This window comes from Primulina tabacum, chromosome 15 (genome assembly GCF_025594145.1).
Source record: "Primulina tabacum isolate GXHZ01 chromosome 15, ASM2559414v2, whole genome shotgun sequence".
In the NCBI taxonomy this organism is placed as follows: Eukaryota; Viridiplantae; Streptophyta; class Magnoliopsida; order Lamiales; family Gesneriaceae; genus Primulina; species Primulina tabacum.
Window position 1 is genome coordinate 23717370 of NC_134564.1, and position 10730 is coordinate 23728099.

Genomic DNA, 10730 nt, shown 5'->3' on the forward strand with positions numbered 1-10730 from the left:
CTAAGGAGCAGACCATCTAGACCTTTCCTGTACAAATCTCCCTCCACTAAGACGTAATTAAGAGCTCTCATTTTCAAACCATGTGGAATATCTCTCCCGGTTTATTCTAACACTTGTTTTATGTCCTCACTCCAGTCACCAGCTAAGTTTATATCTAAGTTGAGCGTGTCTACCTGAAATGAGCGTGTCTACCTGAAACCCTCTTTGCTGAATTGAAGGGTGGTTTCTCTTCTGAATCAACACTAGCATGTGTGTTAGCTCTGGAGACATTTTCAGTCCCAAAGCAACATGTGCCAACTCGTCGGCCTCCCAATTTTCTTGTCTTGGGACGTGTACTAACGACACTTCTTCAAAATCATCTAGAAGTTGGGATGCCGCGGTATAGTATTGACCCAATGACAAACTTGTGCATTTGAACTCCCCTGATAGCTGTTTGAGTACCAGCTGAGAATCCCCTTATATTAACAATTCTTTCGCCCCTAAATCTTTCAGAATTTCCAATCCGATGACAAGTGCTTCGTATTCCGCCTAATTGTTGGTGCATGGAAAATCCAAATTAAAAGATCGTGCGGTTTTCACACCTCTTGGAGAGGTGATCACAATACCAGCTCCGGATGCCGTCTCTGTATTTGATCCATCGAACTTCAAATCCCATGGTCAAACTTCCACTCCAAAAACTAGAAACTCTCCAATAAACTCATCAAGCGAAGGATGATCATCTAAAAAATCGGCTATAGCTTGGCCTTTTACTGATTTTTGGGGGTAGTAGGTCAATATAAACTCGGCCAATGCCAAAGACCATTTGCTAATTCTCCCAGAGAGCATGGGTCTATTAAGCATATATTTGATAAAATCGGTTTTAGTCAGCACAAGCACTCTTGATTGAATCAAATAATGTCTTAACTTAGTACATGCGTAATACAGTGTTAAGCATAGCTTCTCAATCACAGAGTATTTTACCTCTACTGGAGTAAGGAATCTACTTAAATAATAGATAGCTTGCTCATTTCCTTCGTGATTATTTTGAACTAGTAGACATCATTAATTCATGAGCAGTAGAGATGCATAATTTAAGGTGCATTCCATACCTGGGAGACATCAGAACAGGCGGGTTAGATAAATATCTCTTGATCAAATCAAAAACTTGTTGATGCGAATCTTCCCACTTAAACTCCCTGCTATCTTTGAGCTTCAACAACTGTGAAAACTCATTCGTCTTCCCTGCAAGGTTAGAAATGAAACGTCTCAAGTAATTTACTTGCCCAAGGAAGCGTTGTAACTCTTTCTTGTTCCTAGGAGGATTTGCCTCCATGATAGCCTTCGGTTTGTTTTTATCCACCTCGACTCCCCTTTGATGCACCAGAAATACCAAAAAGTTTCCTGCTTTCACGCCAAAGGCACATTTCAATGGATTTAACTTCAACCCATGTTGCCTCATTCTTTGGAAGCTCTTCCTCAAATGTTCGATGTGATAATCAGCTTCTTTAGATTTAACGACGATATCTTCTATATACATTTCAATGTGGTGCCCTATCATATCATGAAAGATCGAGTTCATAGCCCTTTGATACGTGGCTCCTACGTTTTTTAGCCCGAATGGCATGACAAGCCACTCAAACGTACCAATAGCTCTTGGGCATCTGAATGCTGTTTTGTGAGTGTCTGCCTCTGCTATTTTGATCTGATTGTAACCTGAGAATCAAAGGATAACAATTCATGCCTAGCTTCTTAATCAATCAACATATCAAGTATCGGCATTACGTACACATCTTTGGGAGTTTCACAGTTTAAGTCTCGGAAGTCAATGCATATTCTAATCTTGCCATTCTTTTTCATTACTGGCACAATGTTCGAAAGTCATTCGATATATCTGATTGACTTTATAAACTTGGCCCTCAACAGTTTCTCGACTTCCTCTTTTACTTTCAACTCGACTTCTTTTGACATGCGACGAGATGACTGTTGAAATGGTTTGAAACCATCTTTGAGTGGAAGTTGGTGTTCGACCAATTTCTTGTCCAATCCTGGCATGTCATCATAACTCCATGCAAAACAATCTTTGTACTCTTTCAATATACTGATCAAATCTTGCTTCAGTTGATCTTTCAGTAGCTTACTCACATACTCCACTTTTGGATCCTCAAGCCCCCCCAAGTTAATCTCTTCTAATGGGTCTTGTACCTCGTGTTGGCCATCTTCCATTTGAGATGGCGCCATCAATAATTCATCAACTTGGAGTTCATCCTCTTCGTACTCTTCTTCTTGGAGAACCTCAGTTCCATATGTGTCACATGCTTCCTCTTCCTCTAATTTGTTCAGTACTTGCTGCACATGCGCCTTCCATATTGAGGTTGCAGCTACCTCTTTTTCTTTTCGGTTCAAATCAATCATCAACCTCCTCAGTCAGCGGCTGAATTATCGGCCTAGGCGGCACGATAACAGTAGGCTTGAGGATTTTTTTCAACACAGAGCTTGGAGTTGGTGTTTGTATGTACAATGGACTTTCTCTCTTACTATTGCTACGGATTTTGATGGGCCCAAAATCCCCATTGTAATATCTGGCCTCCACTGAACTTGCACTTGTTTGAAAAGATTGTCCATCCGCTTCTACAACCTCCACATCGTCCACTTTCCAAAATAACAACAGCTGGTGCATTGAGGATGGTATGCACTGGTTTCCATGGATCCAATCTCTGCCTAACAACGCTTGGAAGTTGGCGGAGGAGTTTACCACGAAAAATGCACATAAAGACGACATGCTCCCTACAGTAACATCAGCATGGAGTACGCCAATGGTCTTGGTTGTTTCCCTTGTAAATGCAACAACCGAAACTTCTGTAGGAATCAAGTTCTCTTCAGTTTTGCCCAGACTTTTTAACATTCTTACTGGAAGAACATTCACAGCTGAACCATTGTCAATCAAAACCCTAGACACTGGATTAAAATTCACTTGTGCTTTGATGTACAACGACCTTATGTGCTTGGTCATGGTCGGTGTAGGATTCTCAAGTATCACTTGTTTAGGCTTATTTGGGTGATCCTCCTTTATAATCACTCTTGAACTTCCTTCAGGGAGTTTATTTGCATGTTCTTCTTTTTGCACTGATTTCTTGGGCATCAACTCCCCATTCTCTTCTTCTATCATTTTAAACCTCTCTGGTAGTATCACCACTTCTGTGGCACAATCCACAGTGATGTGAAACTCTCCAACGCAAAAATTAATTTTTTTTTCTCTTTGATCATCCTTCTCCCTTAATAGATCATCGTCTTCGTCTACCAACTTATCTTCAGTGGCGGATCTACCAAAATTGGACTTACTCTCCACCTGATCACATGCGACTGGAACATCAATCATAAGTTCATTTCTCAACTTAGCAGACTCTTCTCTCCTTGCAATAACTCTTTCTCTCAACAGCCGTCTCTTTTGAGTCCTAGTAGGTGGCCTAGGGAACTTTTTGTGTTGGGCCACTCTCCAAGAATCATCAAACTCGCGTCTAGCAGGGAGCACGTACCTAGTCTTAGCTCCCATTCCCTCCATCATTTTCTCTTTCGAAACTTCATCCCCACGCTGCTGTCTGCCTTGATCAGCTGATACTTTCTTGGTTTCCACCCTTCGCGACTCAACTCTACATATGTTTCTCTTGTCCGAGTATCTCTGGTACTGCTCAAGAGATGATTCCCCTCTGAACCCTTGATTATCATACACTGATCTCTGGTAGAAATGTTGGTTCCTCAGCCGATAAGTCGCGGATTCACCAACATTTCTGGGGAAACGTTGCTGAACTGTTCTTACTCGATCAACATTATTCCTTCCATTAGCTTCAAACAATTGACGATTCGGGATCCAGCATTTCTTGATTATTCGATCTTTCACTGCAAAGGATCGGCTTCTTTTCTCGTTGAGAAGATCCCACAAATCTGTCACATTCACATTAACCAAGGCTACTGGGGGAAAGAGGATCATCATCCACAGCCATAGACTCTTGTTTGTTAGGGAACTTCACGACTCCCTTGTTAATTCTGTCCTGCAAAATGTTCTTGAACGCCCAACAAGATTTAGTAGCATGATTGTAGGAGTTGTGGTACTTACAATACTCTCGATCTTTCAGCTCTTCTGTGGGTGGCATCCTTTGATCAGGTGGAAAGGTGATTAATTTTTCCTATACCAAGAAATTGAAAACTTCCTCGATCTTTAACACATCAAATGTATACTGCATATCTTTGAGGATTTGGGAGCTGTTTTTCATTTCAAGTTCTACCGGCTTCTTTTTTAGCAGAAGAAGTGTGCAAGAACGAGCTGATCGAATTTATGCCAATGCCTCATCTTCTATCTCCTGATAATAAGACCCCATAGCAGTTCTCTTTTTGTATGACTCTTCCCGCAATAGTTCTTCGTATTCAGCAACTTTGGCAGCAAGCTCAAAGAAGTCTCTGAACTCCATGCCTTGGAATTTCTTCATTAATTCAAAATACAGTCCTTTTTTGTGCCATCTTCACGAACTCGGTCTCATGTAGGAACACCTTGTACCTATTCTTCATCTTTTTTAACATGTCGATAAAAAACTCTACAGATTCTCTTTTCTTTTGGGTTATTCTGGAAAAATCGGCAATACACACTTCTGGATCTGTTCTATAGAATTGGATGTGAAATTGTCTTTCTATCTCTTGCCAACTCATCACTGAATTTCTGGGGAGTGAGGCATACACGCAAATGCACTCCCTGTGAGAGAATTCGAGAATAGCCGCAACTTTAAATTGTTGAAGTTATCAGGGTTGGCTAATTCCCCGCACTGGATAGTAAACCTGGCTATGTGTTCCATGCTAGACTGGCCATCCTCCCCGGAGAATAAACTGAAATCACGAACTCTATATCCCCTTGGGTATAGGTTATTTACGTCTATGTAGTCTGGATATGGTTTGTGGAATTCTGGGCGGCCTATTTGTCTCAAAGCCGGCCCATATAGCTCTTAAACAGTTTCTCTCACCACATCAACATCGATCATTGTTGCATTTCTGTTGGGGAACGGATGATGAAAATAATTTGCCCCCCGGGTCTGAGCTCCTGTGTTGTAACCAGCATTCCATCCTTGGAAACTTCCATCAATTCCCTGACAATCTTGGTGTGACATATCCTCATACGCTCCCATTTGATACAAAAGGTTTGTCACGCTGTACACCTAAGCAATCGGTTGTTTTGAGCTCCCCACTCCATGAACACGTGAATATAGCTGAGCTCTCCATCCTAAGGTTTCTTCTCTCCTGTAAGGTGGTGTATACATTCTTTCTGGCTGATTTGGGAAAGTGAACTCCGGGTGGCGAGGATCGCTAGCCCGTGAGTTTCCTACTCCGTGGTCAAATTCATGGACGTTGTTACTTCCCTGGACTCGGTTGCTTCCTTGATCAGTCTCTTTGGCAGTGGTATTTTGCTCCCCTCAAATAGACTGATTCGGCTTACTTAGTAGAGTCTTCAAACAGTCATACATTGCCTTAGATAATGCCTGTGAAATTTCCTCAATCTTTATAGTAGTCAATTCCTCCATCACTCTGTTTGAAACTTTATCATACGTAGTCAGGTCCTGCAGATAAACTTCTTCGGCCTGTGGTTCAACAACAGGTTGCTCGGGCTATTGAACCTGAGTTCCCTCCTGATTAGCCAAAGACCCCCCGCTCTCCTGAATGACGTTTTCTTTTCTTCTTGGCAGCATAGTGTGGTCCCACCGGACATGACAAAAATTGTTTGCACAATATTGATATTTGCGGGCGTGCCAGGTGCGAAGTTGCACCGATTTGTGTAAAAACAATGAAATCTAACTTCTAACTATTCAAGCGACGTGAATTCTAAATTCGACTGTTAGTTCTAATCTCCTAAAACAAATATAACGCCAAAACGAAGAAAACTATTGGAATTTGATGAAATAAACTCCCAACATAATATGTATCAACAAATCAGTAGGAAATTACAAAACACAACAATATATTAAAGAAAACTAATGAATTCTAGACGAAAACATCTTATAATGCTAGAAAATGGAATGAAAAAATATTTCAAAACTAAAACACTTGAAAATAGAAGTCTGGAGAGTATTTTGCAAGTTTTTGCTGAGTTGAGTTGTGTGTGTACCCCCTCTGTGTGTTCGCCGATTGTCTCCTTTTCTTCCTAGCAACTATGTGGTTCTCGTCCACTCCCCCATGATCCACGTTCTTCCGCCTCATTCCACGATCTCTCTTTCCCATGATCTCCTCCCATTGCAGCGCCTTGTGATCAGTTTGAATCGATAAGAATTAATTCATTATGGGCTTATATAATTTAATTGGGCTTCAGAATTAAATTGGATTTTATAATTTAATTGGGCTTCAGAATTAAATTGAGATTTTATAATTTAATTATTTGAGCCCAAACAATTATTAAATCATATGACGTCCAAGAAATATTTTGAACATTATTGCTCTCAGACAACTTTATATGCCCGGTCATAGTTTGATAATTGTGCCACGTAGGCAGGCACACAGGACAGTAGCGTCACTTCTTGCTATCCAACAAATCAATTTCATTAATTGCTCTAACTCGCAATTCATAGGATGATATGATATACTTGACTCCAAATTTAATACCAACTATTAAGATCGATTACTTGTTATTGTATAAAAAACCAAAGTTGTTTTAGATGACAACCCAAGATCTCAAGTTTTGATTGTTGTGAAACAAAATTGCCACAAGGTTTTCAGGCGGCGTTCTTGCATTTTTAAACCTCTTATTACATAACAGAAGCGCCATAAGCTTCACTCTGTTGAGAGGGTGTGTCTAAGGAAAAGACCTGAGATGTATTCTGCATCGGATAGAGGCTACTGTAGTTCGCATATTGCCCATGGAAACCAGGATTTTGCGTTTGATTAGGATAACTAACAGGTTTAAGGACAGGTCTCGGGCCAACCGCAGTTTGATTTGCCATGGGAGCTACCGTCCTGGCTTGATAGATTTGTGGCAGCCTCGAGAAACGCATGAGATTGTGAATTTGAGGAATCGTTGCAGCTGGGCTGATTCCCATTCCTGCCCGGGACATGTAGTTTTGAATGCCTGGCATTACCATTTGTGCCATTTGACTTCCCATCCACATAAACTGATAGAACATGTGATGAAACACAGCATATATTCTGAGTACCAAGGTGCACACCTTCAGCCAGTCAGTTTATTAAAGTAAAGTATACCTGAATTTGTGATTGAAGAGACTTCATGTACTCAATAACCTCATCTAACATCGATGCTTTATCCGACTGTAGGAGAGAAAATAAAATTAAAACATGAATGGATTTAGCTAGTTGAATGTAGAAACCTCGTGTGTGTGCTGACATTTTTTACCTTGTGAGAGTGAGGGATCAGCTCCTGCAGAACCCTCATCTTCTCGTTGATTCTGTCTCTCCGTCTCTGCACAAAAAACACAAAGAGAAGTTAACAAAATTTGATACAAAACATCCAAATGAATGTATGCTTGAGATCCAAGAATTCGAACCCTCTCAGATAAGTTATGCACTTCAGCTACACGGCTTCTACGAGCAGTTCCAGATTTCTTAGATGACTTGTTTCGTGAACCCGACTCCAATTCAGTAGCCTACAAGATTGCTGTAATTGAGAAAAGGAGAAAGAAGACATTACTGAAAAACGAGCTATTTGAAGGCTTAAAAGTGAGCATACATCGCTCAAGCAATCAGATAGTTCTGCATCCCTACTCTTCCTTTTGTGGCAATTGATTTCATTACCCTGATTGATAGTTTTCCAGAAGCTACTACCTGATCCTCTCGAGCAAGACGTAAGAGCTTGTTCGAGCGTCTCGATTTCCGCGCATTCATGGCTCACAGGACTTACTTTTTTAACATGATTTGCATCATCCACCTTATGGGACAAAGTTCTGCTACCAATCCCACAGCTAGATTCGACTTGATTGCTGCCACAGTGGCTCGACCCTATCGTCATAACGGACAACTCGTGAACATCACCCAGTACCATATGAACAAATTCCCGTCTTTTGACAGGAAAATCAAGATTACTGTATTTTCTATCACCTGTGAGGATTTGATCTTGGTGGTTTGAGTTCAAGATTTCAAAGCCTGGAGGTGGCAATGAAATTGGACCAAACTCATGCTGCTGTGAACTTGGAAATTTGAAAATGTTTTCACCTTCAAAGACCGGATTAGACGATGGAATCTCAGATAGAAAATCAGAACACAACTCCTCAAAAGATTCATCTATTGGGCAATGAGTCCATGAAATTGCCTCTTCATCTTGAATCAAATTAGTCGAGGTCATGACAAATCGACTCTTGGTATCGTCATGCTTGTGAACTTTCTTAGACTTATTGGAATCGTTGCTTGATTTTCTATGAGTTTGGCTCTGCAACACTACCTCTCCATTTTGCCATAACAGCTCCACTAGCTCATTATCCACACTGTAATAAAACCATCCATCAAAAAATTCCCCCAACTGAAATGAAACCCAAAAATTACACCATATACAATATACAACGAGACTTTAATCAAGTTCAATTTCCCACGTTTGCCGCTGAAAATTCAGTTGTTTGAGCCTACGCTTACCCCAACTGTCTTCCCCGGGACGGCAGTATAGGAAGCTCAACTTCAAAGTCAGTGTTCCATTCAGGAAGGCAAGAAATGTCCATACCTCAATTTCTACCAAGAAAAAGGAAACACCAAAATTACCATTAACAGTAAGAAAGGAGAAGTAAAGGAACGAAACGATATCATGTAGCAACACCTATCAAACAAACCCCAGAGAACAAACCACTAGCAATCATCCTTCTAAACATAGAAATTAAAAGAGTACTGAAATAGCTACAAAGAGAAGAAAAGTGAAAACTAATAACAAACAAACCGACAAACCTATATCCCTAAATCACCAAGAACAAACAAGAAAAGTTTGTCCAATTAAGATTTAGACGATCTTTTTGTAAACTGAGGAAAGGAAGAATCTTTGGGGATGAAAAACGAAACCCATCTTAAGAAAACTCACCCCCAAAGATTCTTGTTTTTGTTCTGCTCTTATTCAAGAATCATGACAAGTTAAGCCTATTATTTCATTATCACGACATTCACTAACAAGAACAGACAAGCGCCAGGGACTGCAGTTGCTGTTTTCCAATGCGTGGGCGATAAGGACATGGGGACACGTGGCAGTCGACCAGTAGCCGCTTTAGATATCGATGGGACCCACACATGCGAATCAGAGCTGGATGAGATCTTCATCTTCTCTCCGCTGTGCTCGTTATCTCAAAACAAGCACCCAACTTGCCACGTTGATTGTTCCCTTATTTTATTAGTATGCCAATTTTTTTTATATAAAATTTAATATCACATTTTAGTATGCCAATTTTTTTATAACATTTAATAATTTATACGTCGGAGGTCATGCAAAAAAAAAAAAAAAAAAACATTTTATGGAGAAGTCAATCTCTATAATTTTCCTATTTATTAAGGATAAGTGGCATTCTTGGTCACCAAATGAGGATTTTTTTGTTCTACACTCGTCTGATTAAATAAACTGATTGATTTTTTAATCGAAAAGTAGTGTATAATAAAATCAAAATGCAAAACAATATTTTAAAGAAATATCATATAAGTATAATTATATTTGATACTTACTGAAAATTTAGAGTCTGATTCCAGCAAGTGACACTAGTCCAGACGCAGGCTTCGAATTTGCCATGAGACGCATGCTTCGAATTTTTCATGAGCCTGAAATAACGAAGAAAACCGTTAGAAGGGAGCTGGGAGGGTGTCCCGGCGTAGTCCCTTCGACGCTCAAATCAGAGACTGAAGATATAAGTGGAGAGCAGCTAAGGGTGCTGCTGAAAAATAATATAGTGAATGAACGAATTGAACGTTCAAAACTGATATTTATAGGATAATACATGGGCTTGTCATGGACCACATACTTTGGATAGGAATTGGCCGGGGACCCAAAGTCCGATTTGGCCCTATTTATAGGGTATCAGTACTATATAAAAAAAATTAATACACTTAAAATTATAGCAATATCAAATCATGCTTTGGCAATGCAATGTTAAATGGCCAAAAAAACCCATGTTCAATCCTGGAACAAAATTACTAGAATGTAGGGAAAAAAATAAAGAGCCTATAAGTTTAGTCGTTCGGTTGAGACATTGCACATGGTCCTTGATAATAGACGGAACTTGCACTCAAAAGGCCTGACTTTCGAATTAGATATATTTTAACTTGGAGATCATTCGAAGCTCGAATAGTGAAACTTTTTGTTTGAAATAGAGCTCGAGTTTGAGTTAGACTTGTAAGATTTAAACGTACTTTCAACTATTCAAACTATTGTTTGTGAAAAAATCAAAAGTTTCGAAATATATTTACTTAATACAATATATTATATATTAATAAATATTAAAGCTATCGAGCTATCGAATAAAATATTGATCTTAAATTTGGCTGAAAAAATTGAATATAACTCAGTTTGTCTTAAATTTGATAGTTTCAAATACTAATCAAATATTTTTTAAATCGAGTAAAACAATTTCACTAACTATTCATGCACATAATGGATGGGAATTGTCAAATAGCGGATGGGCATTTCATCACATGTCCAAGATGTTCTTAATTCTTGGAGTAGAACTAGCCAAGTGACACCATGTTGAGGCTAGATTTGAATTCTATTTATTTAAGATTAAATATGAAACATAACAAAAAATGGGTAAATT

At 39.5% G+C, this 10730-nt stretch overlaps 1 protein-coding gene across 4 annotated transcripts; it reads right to left on the minus strand.

Moving 5' to 3' along the window:
* Positions 1 to 6604: 6604 nt before the first annotated feature.
* On the minus strand, positions 6605 to 9132 carry LOC142527486 (transcription factor PHYTOCHROME INTERACTING FACTOR-LIKE 13-like). Of its 4 annotated transcripts, XM_075632301.1 has the most exons (8): positions 8890 to 9073; positions 8587 to 8679; positions 8059 to 8441; positions 7691 to 7959; positions 7509 to 7607; positions 7358 to 7423; positions 7207 to 7272; positions 6605 to 7118 (listed from the first exon to the last, which is right to left on the minus strand). In XM_075632301.1, the coding sequence occupies exons 2-8, from the start codon at positions 8667 to 8669 to the stop codon at positions 6756 to 6758; spliced, it is 1329 nt and encodes a 442-aa protein (XP_075488416.1). In that variant the 5' UTR covers positions 8670 to 8679; positions 8890 to 9073; the 3' UTR covers positions 6605 to 6755. The 4 variants fall into 4 exon arrangements, with proteins under 4 accessions (XP_075488416.1, XP_075488415.1, XP_075488413.1 ...); XM_075632300.1 differs by having other exon boundaries at positions 7691 to 8441; positions 9020 to 9132; XM_075632298.1 differs by having other exon boundaries at positions 7691 to 8441; positions 8890 to 9075.
* Between the last annotated feature and the right edge of the window lie 1598 nt (positions 9133 to 10730).

Bases quoted from the DNA above. Each gene is read 5' to 3' on its own strand.
- LOC142527486 (XM_075632300.1), bottom strand. From the start codon at position 8,669: ATGGACATTTCTTGCCTTCCTGAATGGAACACTGACTTTGAAGTTGAG. The intron at 8,442-8,586 runs GTAAGCGTAGGC...GTTTTATTACAG, and splicing joins TCCCGGGGAAGACAGTTGGG to TGTGGATAATGAGCTAGTGG. The intron at 7,119-7,206 runs GTATACTTTACT...ATGTTCTATCAG, and splicing joins CTCTTCAATCACAAATTCAG to TTTATGTGGATGGGAAGTCA.